General features: G+C 47.7%; 3 protein-coding genes across 3 annotated transcripts in view; 2 read left to right on the forward strand and 1 right to left on the reverse strand.

The window, feature by feature from the left end:
- LOC137777420 (actin nucleation-promoting factor WAS-like) overlaps nt 1–18,091 on the reverse strand; it is a 248,906-nt gene extending 230,815 nt beyond the window's left edge. The window contains exons 1-2 of the mRNA XM_068564182.1: nt 18,036–18,091; nt 17,502–17,989 (exon numbers count right to left, since the gene is read on the reverse strand). Of these exons, the coding sequence (XP_068420283.1) occupies nt 17,502–17,989; nt 18,036–18,091 (544 nt within the window). The remainder of the gene's footprint in view (nt 1–17,501; nt 17,990–18,035) is intronic.
- On the forward strand, nt 431–8,542 carry LOC137777200 (sulfotransferase 1C4). The gene is made up of 7 exons (XM_068563891.1): nt 431–708; nt 3,151–3,276; nt 3,769–3,866; nt 4,153–4,279; nt 4,497–4,591; nt 7,263–7,443; nt 8,308–8,542. The coding sequence occupies exons 1-7, from the start codon at nt 555–557 to the stop codon at nt 8,421–8,423; spliced, it is 897 nt and encodes a 298-aa protein (XP_068419992.1). The 5' UTR covers nt 431–554; the 3' UTR covers nt 8,424–8,542.
- The window catches only part of GCC2 (GRIP and coiled-coil domain containing 2), a 34,494-nt gene continuing 34,068 nt past the window's right edge, over nt 18,047–18,472 (forward strand). The window contains exons 1-2 of the mRNA XM_068564024.1: nt 18,047–18,095; nt 18,209–18,265. Coding sequence (XP_068420125.1) covers nt 18,090–18,095; nt 18,209–18,265 — 63 coding nt within the window. The 5' untranslated portion in view covers nt 18,047–18,089. The remainder of the gene's footprint in view (nt 18,096–18,208; nt 18,266–18,472) is intronic.

Below are 18,472 nucleotides of genomic sequence, written 5' to 3' on the forward strand. Positions count from 1 at the left end.
ACATCGCTGACTCCTTCGGCCATCTGTGCTGGGAGGTTCAATCTAGGCTGTCATTGTTAGCAGCACAGAAACTTCCCTCCAGCCTTTCGGTGTAGGCATTCTGCGTTGCAACCTGTAATCCCATGGGCAGATTCCCTGCAACTTCTTAATTAGCTTAAAATTCCCAGAAGAAACAATTAATGGAGATCTGTGAATTATTTTGTGAACACAGAGGAGAACTACAAGCGAGGTGGCACTGACTCTTGCTAACGGTACAGAACAGCAGGGCTGAATGCGCACAGGACCCTGGATGGCAGCCAGGAGCCAAGGGCTCGGCGGGTACATCACAGCCCCGCTGGGGCTGTGTAGGCCTTTGTGCTGTGTGCAAAGTCCTAAACAAGAGTCCCAGCTCCCTGGATGGGCTGGCTCCCCCCTCGACTGCCAGCCCAAGGCAGGGCCTGAGGTCTGAGCTCTGCCCTGTCTGTACGATGCCAAGAACGCAGCTCTGAGCTGACTGAGAGTAACACTCTCCTGGAGCAGAAATCTGATATCCAACGCTCTTGGCCTTGAACAAGATGGAGGATGTAAAATTTGACAGCACGGCGCGCCTGGCTGTGGACTACGTGGAGGGGATTCTGCAGCCCACGCCCACCTGTGACACCTGGGATCAGATCTGGAACTTCCAAGCCAGGCCTGATGATCTGCTCATTTCCACCTACCCGAAAGCAGGTAGGCGGGAGGGACGGGGGGAGACGCAGAGGAGGCTTAGGAAGAGAAGCGGGAAGGGTGCATCAATAATGAGATAAAGAAACCAACCTGGATCTGAGTGGAAAGCTGTTTACTGGGCAGAATGATACCGCCAAGACAAATCACAGGTAGTAACTGAAACCACACAAAAAATATTAAAATGACCTACACATCTTAAGAATTTAATTCTTTCTGTGATGTACCTGTTTTTTTACTTCCCTGAAAGAGAGTGAATCAAACAGCCCAAAACACAGGGGCCAGACTTGCTGCCTTACTTGTTCCCAGCACAGGCCCTTATAGCAGAGCCAGACAGGGTACCCCTGCCTGATCTAGGGAAGAGGAGGGGCTTGGGCTCTGCAATGCTGAGCTTGTAAGTCTCCCAGCTCAGGGTCCCAGAAATACTCTCTTAATTTCCACCCTCCCTGGTGGTATGTTGTGAACCTAGTTTCTTATTTCAATAGTCGGTTTAACAAAGTCACTGAAGAAACAAGACAAACTTGAGCTCAGCCACTGCATCATAAAAATGCGGGGGCGAGCAGAGAAAAAGAGTTCTCTGCAGTTATTTGTGTACATCTACAGTTAAACCAAAAATACAGTATTCAACTCATACGCCGATTGCATAGACATTTGCTCTTTGCAAAGTCAAGCTCCATGTCAATAACTTCTGCTACATGCTCACACACACGTGCACGCACACACACACACGCACGCACACACGCTCCACCCTCTTTGCCTTTATCTGTAACAGTCTGACAAAAGGCTCTACAGGCAGAAGGGGCCTTGGACTCACCCGTCCATCGGTTTCATATCGGCCCTGATTTTCTGATCTTACTCATCATAAGTCTGTTCAGAATTAAAATTTTCTAAATGTGAATTTCTGAAAGTACTCACTGGTGGGGATCACATCTCACTGCCTTAATTTCACCCACAACTCTTAATTTATTACCATAATTTCAGTACAATGCTTAATCGTTCATCTTTCCTCCACCTGCCAAATGTGAGCATTAAGATTCGGTTCAGGTAGGGTTTTCATGGGTTCGGGGCGAGCAGGACTGTACAATGCAAACAACACACTCAAAAAGTGAAGCACTTGCCAGCTAAGGTGATATTTAGTCAATCACTCAAAACTCGTACACTAATAAAGGCTATATTGATCAGAGGGAAGAAGAAACAAGCTCAGATGATGGAATGGTTTACACCTAAATTTTTAGCAGAATAATAAATACTCTGTGACTGAGGCGAGACAAACACACTGTAGAACCGCTGACTGCTAGGGGACCATCTGACCCTGAACCTCCAGTCGCACTGGAGCCTGCCCCAGTGTTAGCCCGTGGCTGTCAATTCAGAATAAACACACAAAACAAGTACACTCGAACTTCCTTTGAGTCAATAGCTAAAGAAATATCGGTCCTGGATCCTGTAATGAAAGAGTTGGTGCCAGAAAATATTAGAAACCAACTCATCGAGGATACAAACTGCAGTTGCTCTCTTGTTTTCTAAGCTGTGCCCCCTGGTAGACCTAGAAGTGCTGAATTGGGAGCATGAGAAAGGGTCTCGTAACCAGAGTCGATCAGCCCAGACCCAGGACTCAGAGCTCAGTCTCCCAGCCTCCTCCCACCACGGACTCAGTCAGGTGTCTGGTCAGTAGTCTTCAGCCAAGGCCGAAGGTCAGGTGGCAGCCCCACGCTGGTCAGGATGGGGCGGCCCGCAGGAGCTGACCGGAGCTAGGAGACAGAGGCCCTTCTCGGGGGCAGCGGGGGCAGTGAGGGCGCAGTCTCTGGGTCGAGGTTCCAGGCGGCAAAATGAGGAGTGGCCTCTGCACATCTTCTATCCGTCAGACCTCTACCTCCTTCCCTCAAATCCCAGAATGTAAATCAGATCTCAGGACATTTAGAATCTCAGCGGCAAACGAGCCTAGGGGATGCACTTTTAGCCTTTCAGGTAAAATAAAGGAAAGCGTGAAAATAGAGACTAAGCCCTAATCATTCATTCATTCGGCCAACATATAACAAGAGCCTCCTTCTGCGTAGCAACCCCATGCTATGCACTTGGGAAACAGAGTCTGAAGACCACACCGTGATGACTCTCCACATCACAGGCTGGTGAGAAAGACGCTCGTTCTGCCTTTCTAAGGAACTATGCAGCTAACTCAATAGCATAACAATCCTAATTAATGGTTGTACAGAATAAAAAAAGAACTACATATTTATGAATCTAACGTCCACTCCAAATTGGAGTCTTTGTATAAAAATCCATATCATACCATATTATGATAACACAAGATATAAACAAAGAAGGATGGTTTCTGAATTCCATTATAAAGCTGGCTTTAAAGTGCACACAGCTGCTCTAACAAGTGTTTGGTCACATTCTAAGAACTGCAGTAGATAAAGCCTGTGCTTCCTCATCTTCCTGGGGAATAAGGAACAACCTGGACGCAGGAGATCGTGGACTTGATACAAAACGAGGGTGATATTGACAGAAGTCAGCGGGCACCTACTCACAAGCGATTCCCCTTCATCGAGTGGAAAATCCCGGGCGTGGAATCTGGTGAGTACGGCACAGCTGCACTTGACCCCGGGCCTAGACACCCACCAGGGATTTTTACTATCCAGTAGCGCTCTCAGAATCCTAGGCATTCAAACAACCATCGATGGACTCCGTGACTATCTTTCTCACCGTCTGGCCATCGTTCTAACTCCAGACATTTTCTAATCAAGTTACTGTTTATGCAAAAGTAAGTTAAGTTTTGATTCTCCAATTAGAAATTAACTTCACTCCACAAGGATGAGCCTAGGTAAGATAATTTTATGGTGGAAGGGTTTGAATTTTTTAGGTTCTTCTTTATTTGGTTTATTGTTATGGTTAAAAACTGCTCTAGCCCAAAAAACCCATTTGTGGGCTACAAGTATTCTCTCAGATGAGATCCACAGAGAGTTACAGGCGGCCTGGAACTGTTCCTAACGTAGTAATAACAAAGCAGCAAGATTCTGAAGCAAATAGAGAAAAATAATGGGCAGTCATTGAAAATCAATTTTACAGGCTTGGAACAAGCTAATGCAATGCCCTCACCACGGATCCTGAAGACGCACCTTCCCATGCACTTGCTGCCACCATCCTTCCTGGAGAAAAACTGTAAGGTAAAGAGCCAAAGGAATTCAGAGTTGATCCCTTAGAAGGACCTCAGACTGGTCCTCAGTCAATTTCCTCTTAAAACACTTCGCTTGTTAAAAAAAAAAAAAAAAAAGAGTCCACCTTGTCACATCATCAATATGCAAATTAATATGAATGCTTTCCACCTCCCACAAAAGCCAAATCACAGAAATGCAGCATCGGAAAAATTCATCTGTATGGAATATACCCACCCTAACATAACTGTTGGTCTAATCCTGGTTTTGCTTCTTCCCTCCCTCCCTCTGCTCCCAGATAATCTACGTAGCAAGAAACCCCAAGGACAGCATGGTGTCCTATTACCACTTCCAAAGGATGAATAAAGGGCTTCCTGCTCCAGGAACCTGGGAAGAGTACTTTGAGAGTTTTCTGGCTGGGAACGGTGAGAGAACTCAGCTTTGTTCCCATCCTTTCTCAAAATCCTCAAATACTCTACAAAGAAGTCATCATTTCCTTAGAACAGCAGGGGCTCTGCCTTCTTTACGGTGAGGGAATCACCAGTGTGACCTTCTCTCTCTCTTCAGGATTCTCCTCCCAGGGGGGTGCTTGTCAGCTGGGTTTCTGCAACTCACTGCCCTATTTCTGATCCCGCCCTGCAGTGTGCTGGGGCTCCTGGTACGACCACGTGAAGGGATGGTGGGACGCCAAGGACCAGCACCGCATCCTCTACCTCTTCTACGAGGACATGAAGAAGGTAAGGAGCAGGGCCGCCTAACGTGTTCCCCTCTGACCGTAAAACATTTCAGTCATAATGTGCAGACCCCATCAGGGACTCACGGATTGAAACAGCACGGAAGACGCTTCATTTCACCGGCTGCAGCTGTCCACACATCAAAGCACACCTGGGACGTCATGAGTTTCTGTATCACACAGTCTCACCTGAGCTTCCTGGAGCTCTGGGCTCTGGGACACCTTTTCCTTACAGGCAGAGGACGGCAAAATGAGGGACGCCTTTTTTTCTCCTTGTATGTAGATTTTAAAATTCCGTTTAGAAGGGGAAAAAAATCTAGCGTATTTTGGGTTTTTTTATTAGTACTTGAGGAACGTCATAGTTTCAAGAAACAGTTTAAGAAATTATGGTGCAGTGGGAAACACTAATGGGTTAGGATCAAAATTCCTGAATCCCAGTTCTGGCTTTACTGCCTGCTGGCAATTATTCTTTGTGAAGATGCTTAGCATCTAGGAATTTAGTTTCCTTACATGCAGAAAGGAGATAGTAATATGCACTCCAAGAGCTGTTATAACGACTAAATGAGGTGGTGTCATGAGAGTATATTGTAAATGGTCATCTACCCAGTCCTTTCTGTGACTCCACTGAATACAGGGATCTATACAGAATTACAGTCTCTGTTCTCGAATTTATAACTGAAAGCCTGGTTCTCAAAAGGTACGTCACAGACAGCTGCATGGCCTCTCAGAGCCCATGCCAGGCCTGCTAGGTCAGACGTGCAGTTTTAAAAGATTCCTCGGGGATTCCTGTGCACATTAGTTTAGCTGCATTTCTCTTAGGTTCCATCACTACTGGGCTTTATCCAGTTGTGTCTACAAAATATCTGAAGAGTGAAAAACACAGCATCATTTTTCTATGTTTTTTATTGAGATACAACTGACATGTAACATTATATTCGTTTCAGGTGTACAGGATAATGATTTGATATTTCTATGTACTGAGAAATTATCTCCATAATCAGTCAACATCTGTCACCACACATAGTGACAAAAATTTTCTTTCTTGTGGTGAGAACGTTTAAGATCTATTCTCGGTACAGTGTTATTTTACTGTACGATACAATGTTATCAATTATACAATACAGTGTGATTATAGTCACCATGATGTACACTACATCCTAGGACTTATTTATCTTACAACTGGAATTCTGAACATTTTGACCCCCTTCACCCACTTCACCTCCCACCTCTGGCAACCACTGATCTGTTCTGTATGGTTTTTTTAAACAGGTAAGTTTCTAGGATTCCATTTCTAGGATGCTCAGAACCTGATTCAAGGGCTAGCAGGACAACCCATACACGCATCTGTATAAAATTCTCTCCCTTGTGTTTACTTGGTACAAAAGTGTGGAGACACCACAGAGAGCACCGAAAAACTAAACAACAGGAGAGCATACAAAAGGAGACTCTGGTCACATACACGTGTATGTACTGCTGCAGTTCAAGAGCTGTCTCATCACAGGATTCCAGATATAGACACTCAACTAAGGAATATTATGGCAGGGGTTATAAGAAAGGGTTTGCTCTTTTATGACTGGATGTGACAAACAGGGGCCATGATATCAGATGCTACTAAGCTAAGATCAGGGAAAGTCCATGTAGGTGACGCTTGCCCACATATCGTCAGAGCAGTGTCAAAGGAGGATGTGTCCCTGGGAACGGTGGATAGATACCTGGGGTAGATCCTAATGCATTACGAATGCCAGGAAGAGACTTTACCGAAATGGGCAGTCTAACCTCAGGGTCCCCAGCGCCCTCTTACATGTTTCTGCTATCATGCTCTGGACCGTCACCTGCCTGTGGTCACTCAGAGCGCGCCGTTCTCAGCACTCTTGCTGATTCCTAGTCTGTGTGAGGCCAACTAAATTAAGCACTTTTGACATCCAAGCTTCAAAGCAGGAGCCCATTTTAAAGCAGGAGACACAGTGGCGGGGATAAACGCTCCCACCGGCAACGCACCACTCCTCCCGGACACAGGGGCCTTCCCACACCGCAGCGCCCCTGGGCCACGTCCCTCTGAGGAGGAAACAGTGGCGACAATGGGGCTGAAACCTTCTCAGAGACACCGAAGCACCCCGACCAGCTGGGCACTGCAGCTGCTGCCTTGGGGCCTCTTGGGTGCAAAGAAGTCCCTCCCACCCTCGTGCCCCCCTCACCGGCACCACTGGGAAGGTCTGGGGCCACTTCTGTCCACATGAGAAGCAGGAGACGGGCCGCTGTGGCCGGGTCCCCGACGCTGCCGCAACACCTGCTCTCAGCATCAGTCCAGTGGCTGTCCCCGCGGGGCGTTTAGCTGGACGGGCTAGAGCAGGACATTTGGGCCTGACTCTGGACACATCCCTCTGTGGCACGCGCCCCGTGCGCTGCACGTCACTGTGTGGTGAGTGTCTCACCGACACGCTCAGTTGACGCTTCCATGTTAGAACAAGAAGAGTGTAATGACTCCAATCGATACAGGCACCACATCAAAATGAGTCATTTCTGAAAAGCTGAGCATTTGTGAGACACGATTTTTTAAAATTTTAATTCATGACATGTTACTGATTACTAGCATTCATTCCAACAGTCTTTTAAAACTATTATTTATTGATATAAATTATCTTATATCAAGTCTTTTCTTTTGACTCTGATCATAGAACCCAAAGCATGAAATTCAGAAGCTGGCAGAATTTATTGGAAAGAGCCTAGACGATAAAGTTCTGGATAAAATTGTCCATTACAGTTCATTTGACATCATGAAGCAGAACCCAATGGCAAACTACACGTCGATTCCAGCTGAATTCATGAACCACTCTATTTCTCCATTCATGAGAAAAGGTTTTTATGTTTCCTTTTCACCATAATCTTAAAGGAACTGTCCAGTATTTCAGAGTCTTTGGGGAGTTTCTTTTCTATAGATAAGAAAAATAAGATCAAAAATAATTGGTTCTGGGAAAAGAATTATTTAAGAAACCACAGATGAAATGAAATCAATGTTCAGCCACAACTGGAGAGTGAGGTCTGGTGTCTAAGTCCAACCCTTTATCTTCACCTTCCTTCTGGAGTTCTGGCTGATAAGGTGAAAATATACAGAATTAAGTCAGATGGAGCAAAGAATCCACTTTACAGAGGGCTCTAAGCTATCAGAGAGGTCCATTCACTCCAAAATACTTACTGACTGGAGTGGCTACTATGTGCCAGGCACTGTTCTGGGCAATGTTCAGAGCAGTGAACAAAACACACAAAAATTCAGGACAATAGTTGCTAGTAAGTACTATGGAGAAAAAGCAGTCTGGAAAGGTAACAGGGATTGCACTTGGAGAAGTGGAGGGGAATCTTCTTTTTCTTCCCTCCTTTTTCAAAACCGCACGTTGAGTCCTTCCAGAAGCAGGCCCTGCCTGGTCCGCCTGCAGGATGCCAGCCACAGGCACAAGCACCGAGCGTGCTGTGACGGGCAGGAGGGAAAGACAAGAGAGCTCCTCAGACCTGCTGTTCACGCGGCCGTGTCACCTCCCGACCCACAAGCCAGACAGGCGATTCCTCCCCCTTCCAGGAGGAGACGCTGCCAGGCCAGCCAGAGAAATGTTTGCCCAACTCTGTCCCTCCCTGACGGGGAGTAGAAATCCTCACACAGAAGCGGGAGAACAGAGAAATCCAAATCCCCCCACGGTACTGACACCCACCACCCCATGTCTGTTTCAGGGGCCGTGGGAGATTGGAAGAATCACTTCACTGTGGCCCAGAACGAGAGATTTGATGAAGATCACGAGAAGAAGATGGCAGACACCACTCTAACTTCCCACTTCCGATTCTCGTAAGGAAGAAAAAGAACCAGAGTCCATCGGTGTGGAAGCTGATTACCCCGACCACGTGATACTGGATTCAGGTGGTCAGACTAGTGCTCCTTGTGTTTGCTTTTGTTCACCCTAAAAAAAGTGACAGGGCTATCAGAGGTCAGGGCAAGGTGGAGGGTGGGCAGAGTGGCAGCGTGAAAACCATGGCCTCATTGTTAATTAGCATCACATGTCAGTTTTCCACAGATCGTGCGCTTGTTAACGTATTAAAAATGCTTTGGTCATCACACAAAAACACACTAAAATTGACAGATTAAGTTCAAGCCAATTTTTAAATGCAGCACTAAAATGTGGAAACAGTTATTTCTAGCAATTTCTTCGTAGCCAAGTAACCATCAGGTGACTCTGTTTCTAATTCACTCCAGTGCATCCACCCCAGCCTCTCGCCGCAGCCTCTACATTTAACGGGACTCGCCCCCCCTCAGCCCAGCCGCGCTGCAAACCGTCCCGGTCTCCCATCTTAACCTCCCTCCCTCCAGCGCCTCTGCAATCCTGTTCTAATCCATCAGCAACATCCGTCGGTTTTACTTCCAGGAAGTCTCATCTCTACAGCCACCCCCCTGGTTCAGAAGCCTCTCCCTCTTGCCTATAAGCTACCTAACTCTTCCCTGTTCATCATACATCTGCCAAGCTTGTTTTCCCACAACAAGACTCATTACATTTCTCTTTAGCTCAGAATCCTTCAATGATTCTGAATGTTCACTGCCTAGAAGATAAATCCCAAGCTTTTTAGCCATCAATTCAAAGGCAGCTACAACCATATGACACGGTTGACTGACCTTCCAAACCACCTTCCAGCTGGATTTCATTCTGCCAACCACCCTCCTTGTCTCAGCGACGAGTCCCCGCACTGGGCCCGAGCACATCTCACAGGTTCCCAGACGATGAGTTTCACTTTCACCCCACCTCCTCCTGACATTTCCTTTCCTTCCTTCCTACCCATCCAAAACATAGACAACAAGTCCAATAACCAGCACAGGTCTCCCATCTTCCTACAGATACTGCAACCTGAAGGGACCAGCTGCTCTTCTGAAGTCCTTTACACTTAGCATAATTCTTCTGTGATTAAGATTAAAGTATATCATGCTCTCTCTTGGATGTCTATATTGTCTCTTTTGTGCATATTTAAATTTTCATTTGTTTATTTTTTCTCCAAGATAGGGACATTGCTAGATACTTCATTACACACCAAATGGCAAACAATATGCTCAAAAATAAGTAACTTAAATACTATATCAGTTAAGGAAATCTAAAAAGCTAACTTTTTATATTCTAAGTAGTCCCTGGAACAGCTATCATCTATAGCTGTGCTGTTAGCTACTAGCTGCGTGTGGCTATTTAAATTATTTAAAATTTGGAAAGATCCATGCACCCCAATGTTCACAGCAGCACATTTACAATAGCCAAGACATGGAAACAACCTAAATGTCCATTGATAGATGAATGGATAAATGAGATGTGGTACATATATACAATGGAATATTACTCAGACATAGAAAATGCAACCTTGTCATTTGTGACAACATGGATGGACCTAGAGGATTTTACACTAAGTGAAATAATCAAAGACAAATACCGTATCATTACACTTACATGTGGAATCTAAAAAACAAAACAAACAAACAAAACAAAACAGAAACTGACTCCCAGGTACAGAATGTAATGTACAGCATAGGGAATATAGTCAATAGCACTGCAATAATTTTATATGGTAACAGATGGTTACTAGACTTATTGTGGTGATTAATCCTTAATGAATATAAATGCCAAATCACTATGTTGAACACTTGAATATTAATATAATATTGTATGTCAACTATACTTCAATTTAAAAAAGTAAAAGGAGGGTTTCCCTGGTGGTACAGTGGTTAAGAATCCGCCTGCCAATGCAGGTGACACGGGTTCGAGCCCTGGTCCAGGAAGATCCCACATGCCGCGGAGCAACTAACCCTGTGCGCCACAACTACTGAGCCTGCGCTCTAGAGCCTGCGAGCCACAACTACTAAGCCCGTGTGCCAGAACTACTGAAGCCCGCATGCCTAGAGCCCATGCTCTGCAGCAAGAGAAGCCACCGCAGTGAGAAGCCCCCGCTCACCACAACTAAAGAAAGCCCGTGCGCAGCAACAAAGACCCAACACAGCCAAAAATAAATAATTAATAACTAAATAAATTTTTTTTTTTTAAATAATAAAACTTAAAAAAAAGAAAAAGAAAAACATCTGGGTATTTTCAAGCCTACAGCCGTGGGTTTACATAAATAATTTGTCTATATTGCTTTTAAAATAAATAATTACATTGTTAAGTGTTTAGACTATTACACTGAAATATTGTCTAAATGAAAATAATAAACCGTTATTCACAATTTTTTTTTAAATTAAAAATAAGTTTAAAAGTCAAATATGTAGAGGCAGAGAGCAGAGCTGTGGCAACCAGGGGCTGGTGGAGGGGGAAACTTGGAGCTACTGGTCAAAGGGTACAAAGTTGCGGTCACGTAGGATAAGTCTAGAAATTTGGTGCACAGCATGACGACTATAGTTAATATGACTGAATACTGGAGATTGCTAAGAGAGTAGATTTCAGATACTCTCATCACATACACAAAAATTGTAAGTGTATGTGGAGATGTGTTAATTACCTGACTGTAGTAATCACTCTGCTATGTTTATGCATATCAAATCATGTACACCTTAAATATATACAATTACCGTTAGAAAATAAAATAAATTTTTTTAAATTAAAATGAAAATAAAACAGACCCTGTTATATAACATTGCTTTATTTTCTACATAACTCGTGTATCTATTAAATTAATGGTTTCCCTGCTTATGGTGTGTCTCTACCACTAGTTCAGCAGGGAGACTTTTTCCGTCTTAATTACAGCTGTACTTCCCCCACCCAGTGCCTAGCAGAATGCTTGGTGCACAGAAGATGCTCTGTTAATGTGTGTGGACCGAATGAACCACTACACAGCAGTAGCCCCCATGTTTTCCTGTTCTAGCCAACCCAATTAACCACCAGCGGCAGGATGTCCTCCTCGGTCTCTGAGCTAACGGGAAGTGCCAGGCTGACCTCCTTGCCCCCTCTATTGGCCAGTGGAGTTCGGAGACAACCTAGCGCACCACTGCTTTGGACCTGCAGTCTTGGCCCAGAAGAGCCGCCCTGCCTAACGACCACGGTGCCTGGAACCTTCTCTTGTGCTTGAGTTACCCATGCTTAGTTTCTTTGCCAGTTATCTGGAAATAGGCAGAAAGGGGCCAAACTTTACCTAACAGACCCTTGCCTGGATCATGTGCCTCCTCTGTGTCTGGGTCTTCAGATGATGCTAAAAAACACCGCATTCAAAAGTAGCAGGAGCGCTTCTTGAGGCCACTGTCCTTCTGACACATTAGAGCTGAATCCATCTAAACACAGCAGGCTCCTTATTTTGAACCCTACTCAAATTCAGTCCTATAATAATAGATAATCTGAAATGATCATACCCAAAACTCAACATGCAGTTGTTAAAGAAATGAGACTATAGGTGTGATTTCTTATAAATTCCTTCAGCTTGACAAAGGTCTCTGTGTCTGGTTTTATTTCATGTGAATAGAAACAAGAAGTCCTTAAGGGCTGTAAACAAGGTGCACTGAGATATCTGCAGAATTCAATGGATTAAAGATAATTATCTAACGGATAGGACTATACTTCTTCTGAGATTTTAACATGATTTTTTCAGTTTTCATAAAGGGATGTAAGGCTTACCAAGAGTAAAATTTGGTTTTGTTTGTTTTGGCCGCACCGTGTGCATACGATCTTAGTTCCCCGACCAGGGATCGAACCCATGCCCCCTACATTGGGAGCACAGAGCCTTAACCACTGGACCACCAGGGAAGTCCCACTAAGAGTAAAATTTGGATACCAAGCAAAGGTCATTTGTTTGGGAAAAGTAATTGCATCTGGAGATCCAGCACACAACCAAATCTTTGGGAGAAGGGGTTTGCCTGCTGTTGCCTTGTTGAGTTTACTAAAAGGTGTACCAATTTAAATCAACAGATAGTGGGAGAAGTGGGATGAAGGGAACACGACAAGAATAAGGGTAGTGGACTGAGGCAAATCCTTTTAATTTCACCAGACCTACATTTAATTTTCATAATAAAGACACAGTGGTACTGTGAAAACAGAGAGTTGTTGTTTTTTAACTGCAGGTGCAGAGGGTTGATAGAGGGCATCCACACAAAACCTACTTTCACCATGATACCTAACGGTCAAAGACTGAACACCGCTGCTCTTAGATCAGATCATGGCAAGAATGTGCACTCACACCCCTTTCAACACAGCACTGGGGGCCTCAGCCTATGCGGCGGGGAAAGAAATAATACATACAATGCATACTTTTGGAAAGGAAGAAATAAAACTGTCCCTCTTCTTAGATGACATGATTGTCTGTGTGAAAAATCCAGAGGAAAAACGTACAAAAAGCCTCATAAAACAAAAAAGTGAGTTCACAAGATACAAGGTGTTGAGAGGCAGTTCTGCTTGGATTTCTCACATTTCTGAGCATCTTTCAGGCAGCGACAATTACGGTCTTTGACCTGGACTATCTTTTCAAAGACACTGGGGAGCTGAAACAAATGGTGTCAGCAACGAGGATGCAGAGCTCTCCATGGACCGAAAAATCAGAATTTCACTTGGTTAAGCCCTGAGCAGCCACCTCCCTGCTTAAATAAAGTGTAATTAGTATAAAGCCTTGTTTACTGACATGGAGCTGCTCTGTCCCTCTGCTTCCCGGACCCCTCCCTCCACATCTGTCCCCTCTACCCAGATCCTTGAAAAAGAAAGATGATTAGGGTATGGGCAACGGTCTCACTCCCTCCAAGATGGATATGAGTCCGTACGCATCCATGTGAACATGCTCAGGAACACCAAGAGCGAGGGGCTAAAGTTTCTACGACTCTGTTAGGTAAAGACACCCAAGTCACCATCCTCCCCGGGCCCTGGTAGGGCAGGAGTGCCCACATTCTCCTGGTGGGGTCTGGACAGGGTTCACCAGGAGAAAGGAAGCCAAAGGGACCCTACAGGAGGGGCGCTTTCGGTTGATTCAATGTCCTACTGTCCCTACGTCTGAATGTTATGTGGGAACTGACACGTCATACGTCTGTGCTTCTCCGTCCTGAGTGCCAGAGGGGATCGTCCCCGTAAGAAAGAGCCTCCTGTAAAAAGGGGGAGTGGGAGAAACCCCTTTGCCATTTGCTACCAGTGTGTGTGCATGTGCATGTGCGTGCACGTGTGTGTACGTGTGTGTGTGTGTGTGTAGGGCCGGGGGATTTTGTGGCGATGCGTCTTACATCCAGAGCACCCCGACAGAGATGACGGCTCTCAGCTGGCAGGTTAGAAGCCCCCATTTCAATGGCCCTGAAGGGGGACTCACCACGCCCTCCTAACAGGCAGCCTCCCCGGTGAAAGTCAGGGGCCTGACAACAAGTAAAGCTTCTGGAACTATGGCTCCAGACTGCTTGCTCTCTGCCCTACCCCCACCATCACCACCATTGAGGCCAAAAGCCTTACTAGGGGTACTGGGGACGTTCTTCTTGGTCCTTTACGTTGGCTAGCCCATAAACTGGTACCATCTGAGTGTCGTGCAGAACGACAGGCTTCCCCTGAAGGTGTCCGGCAAGCTGTGGCACGCTAGCTACTCTGGTGGCTCTGCACGCCCAGTAAGCAGTTTGAGCCAGAAGTCTCTGTGACTGATGACCGCTGACAGAGCCTCTGGGGAAGGGAGGAGCCCCACCTGCAAGTGCCCCTGGGGGTTTGCCCTCGGTGCCTCCCGGGATGGTTGCCGGCCGCGTCCCCCGTGAAGAGCAGCCATCAGCGTCCCGGGAGCCCCTGTCAAAACTGGGTGACTGACCCAGGTAGGCCTCGTGAACCTCCAGCCTGATACTCCCATTTTGGGGTGGCTCGACTCACAAATCCTTGCCTGTCAAGTGCAAATGGTGGATTCAAGAGCGGCGGCCTGCCCACGCAGGCACCTGGGCCCTACCTGCGAAAGCAGCAGCTACCTCTCCAGGGACAGCTTTGCCCCCCGCTGAGCCAGGTGAGTCATTGCACTGGCTCACTGGAGCCCTCAATTCACAGACGCCCCTAAACGCTGAGCCTGCTTTGGCTAAGCGAAAGCTCACTGATTTGCACCGGACTGCAGTGCCGGCCCTGCAACACCAAAGGCGGACACGGCCCCTCCACCCAGAGGCCGGAACCCAGGCCCCTCTCAGGGCTCTGGCCAGTGCCTGCCTCAGTGAACCTTGCTCTGTGCTTACTGACCCCTGGGCTTTGCCAGTGGCCTAGCTACCGGGGCTGCCATTATGAAAACTAGAGTAGCATTGAAGACGCCCCCCTTGGGGCTGTGAACCGTGGAAACAAATGACTGCTGACTGCACTTTCCGGGGCCGTCATGTGGATGTCCTCAGAAAGGACCCTTCTCTGATGGGACACACGGGAACTAAACTGCTAGGTGGGCACGCGCTGCCCTGGTTGCTACCATCCTGCTGCCCGGATCCACCATCACATCAGACGTGACAACGCAGCCGCCGTCACAGGAAAGGCACAAAGTGAAGGGCTCCGTCTCTGCAGGCTGCCACTGGGTTCCGGACTGGTGACTCCTGCCCAGAGCTGCTCTGGCCTCTCCTGGCAGACTGACCTCCGACCCCTCCCAGGCGTTCTATTGGTGGAGCCTCATCACGGACGACACCTTTTCAGGTTTTGGTGCTGCTGTTTCAGTCCAGTCAGCCAGCTGCAGTCACACCGTTGCAGCCCCTGAAACTAGAATTTGTTGTGTGTTTGGTTTTGTGGAGTTTGCAACCTGAACATAGCATGCCTTTTACCAAAAAAGCAGCTCGACGATGGCTGACCAGGGGGTATTCCATGGCGCTCCCATGCTCCCTGCCTTCCGCAGGCATTTGATATTGTTAAGCATTGAAATGGCCTCTGTAAAAATCAACTCAAAAAGGGCTTGACTGCTTCCCTCACATCCTGGTCTGCACACCTTACCAACGCAGGTGGTCACTAAATGTGGCTATCCCCAGAAAGATGCCCTCTGCCACTTGCTGGGTAATGATCAGGAAGAACAGTTGGCAGCTCCTTAAAAAGTTAAACATGTACTTACCATAGAAGCCAGCAATTTCCCCTCCTAGGTCCGTACCCTAGAGAAATAAAAACTTATGTCCACACAAAACTCTGTATGTGAATGTTTATAGTGGCTCTATTCATAAGTACCCCAACACTCGAAACGAACCCAAATGTCCTGCAGTTGGTGAATGGATAAATAATGGCACATCCGTACAATGAATATCAGTTAGCGATGAAAGGGGACAAATTATTGACAAATGAGACAACCTGAACGAATCTCAAAGGCATTTTGCTGAGGAAAAGAAGCCTGTCTCAAAAGGTTTGTTTCCATTTATATGACATTCATGAATGACAAAGTGATAGTGATGAAGAATAGATGATGGTTGTCAGAGCTTAGGGACGGGAGGCGTGTCGGCCACGATGCGGTAGGATGAGGGTAATGGAACTATTCTGTGGACTGATTATGCCAGTGATTACAAGAGTCTGTACATGTATTCAAATTCAAAGAACTGTATGCCAAAAGAAAAGATAATATTACTGTACGTTAATTGAAAAAATAAAATAAAAGGTGGGGAGGACTTCAAAAATGCCAAATTTCTTATTCTTTTTTTTAATTGAGATATAATTGACATATAACATTAGTTTCAGGTGTACAATATAATGATTTGATATTTGTATGTATTGCGAAATGATCATCACAATAAGTCTAGTAAATATCCATCATTTCTTTCTTGTGATGAGAACTTTTAAGATCGACTCTCTTAGCAACTTTCAAGTATACAGTAGAGTATTATTAACTGTAGTCACCATGCTGCTCACAACATCCCCCGGACTTATTTGCTTCATAAATCAGAGTTTGTACTTCTCGACCCCCTTCACCCATTTTGCCCACTCCCACACCCTGCCTCTGCTACACCAATCTCTTCTCTGTATCTATGAGTTCGGTTGTTTGGGGTTTTTTTTTGTTTTGTTTTATAAAATGTCAAAAATGTCCAAAATTTGACCAAAATGTCCATTTTATAAAAGACAAAGAAAGGCTGTGGAAATGTTCCAGATTAAAGAAGCCTAAAGAGATGTGACAATTAAATGCAAAACCTGATTCTAGCCTGGATCCCATACTGGAAGGGAAAAAACAAATGCTATAACGTCCTTGATGTTAATAGATACAACAAAATCCCTGTAGTCTCAGTTCTAAGTTGCCTCAAAACCCAGAAGAAAATGACCAGTGATCTTAGGTTCCGTCCTGCTGATTGGTTTCTCTACCAATTAATTCATAGATTCAATTAAGTCTTCATGCAGTGCAATGCATGAATATATATACAAGGCAACGGACTAGATGGAGAGGGGGCAACAGAAAGTCCTCTTTTTCTCCAAAAGGTGCTCAAAGTCTCGAGTTTCACCAACACGACCTGCCAACGCATTTAGTCACTCTTCCTTAACGGTATTCACTGCCACGTAAACATTGAGAACTTTGGTGGCTTTCACGAATTACTCGTGATTTTTCCAAAAAGCTGTCTGAGACTATTTCTCTAGTCCCGAGGAAAGTCACTCATTTTACAACCCCGCCCAGTGTCCAGATTTACGGGCATTTTCCGAAGCCAGCTCACTGCAGGGGGATCCTTTCCCCAAACTGGCAAACTTCATCCCACAACCTGCGTCAGGGCGTGACAAGTGACAGCCAGTGCCAGGCTGGTGGCTCACGGAGCGGAGGGGAGGCACCGGCTGCGGCAGCACGTCTTCGCCCCGGACCATCCTGGCGCCGCCCGTCCCCACCGGGCGGGGGCCCCCAGGCCGCCTCCCTCCCCCGGCCAGCGTCCCCCCACTCGGGCCTGTTTCCTCAGTCCCGCTCAAAGAAAGAGTTACCGGCCACGAAAGGCAGGTGTCAGCACAGGTCCCCAACCCGCCCGTCCACCCGGAGCGGGGCTGGGCGCCGGGACTACTCACCGTCCAGGAGGAGGGCCGGCGTCCAGGCTGCCAGGCGGGACAGCGCTCCCGCTCTGCGGTCACCCACTCGCCTCAGGAACAGCTGCGCCTCGTCCCCTCGGCCACCTGCAGCCGCAGGGCACAGCCACGCGCCTGTTCCGAGGCTAAGGGCCTCTGGGGGAACTGAGGGGGGCTGAGGGGACAGCTGAGGGCACAGGAGGACAGGAGATAGGACAGGTGAGGGACAGGAGAGGGAACAGGAGATGGGACAGCTAAGGGGACAGGTGAGGGGACAGGAGACTAGGGCGGCCGCCTGAGCGCGCGCGGTCCCACAGCGCCCAACCCTCCCAGGAGGGGCCGGGCCCCCCACTGCCCTGGTGGCGAGCCGGGCCCCGCCCACGGGCCCGCCCCTCCACGCCCCGCCCCATCGCGGGCCGGCCCGGGGGCGAGGCGGAGCGCGCGGGGAGCCACCTCCCGAGGCGGAAGCGGAAGCGCCGCCGGGCCGCGGCCTTGGAGACGCGGGGGCGGGGCCGGCGGAGAAGCGCGACCTTTGACCCGCGGCGGGGCTCCGTGGGAGGCGGCGGGCGGAAGTGCGGGCAGCGGGTGGCCATGGAGGTAACGCGTGATCCCGGGGGCCGAGGGACCACCGCCTCTCCCCGCCTGCCCTCCCCGCCCGCCGGGGTCCGCACAGCCGCATGTGACCGGCTGGCTTTCGTTGTGTTTTGCAGGAGCCTGTTCACGACGGGGTGGCCTCGCCGGCCGCTCCTGGGACCGGGAAATCCAAGGTGAAGAGACGCCGGAGCGGCGGGGTCCTGCCGGGAGGGGAGGGGGCTCCCTGGGGGACAGCTTTCCTCCGGGCTCTCGGCCTGAGCTGTCGCGGTCGCGCGTTTAGTCCCTCCTCTCGGAGCTCCCTGGTGTGAAGCCTGAGTTCGTCTCCTTGCCGCCCCGCTCAGCGCTGCTGAGAGATTCCGCAGTTTCCCAACGTTAGACGA

Source organism: Eschrichtius robustus, chromosome 15 (genome assembly GCF_028021215.1).
Source record: "Eschrichtius robustus isolate mEscRob2 chromosome 15, mEscRob2.pri, whole genome shotgun sequence".
Classification (NCBI taxonomy): Eukaryota; Metazoa; Chordata; class Mammalia; order Artiodactyla; family Eschrichtiidae; genus Eschrichtius; species Eschrichtius robustus.

Excerpts from the sequence above, each read along its gene's own strand:
- LOC137777200 (XM_068563891.1), top strand. The coding sequence starts at position 555 with ATGGAGGATGTAAAATTTGACAGCACGGCGCGCCTGGCTGTGGACTAC. Across the intron at positions 709-3,150 it reads TTCCACCTACCCGAAAGCAG|GAACAACCTGGACGCAGGAG; the intron begins GTAGGCGGGAGG and ends CTGGGGAATAAG. Across the intron at positions 3,867-4,152 it reads TCCTGGAGAAAAACTGTAAG|ATAATCTACGTAGCAAGAAA; the intron begins GTAAAGAGCCAA and ends CTCTGCTCCCAG.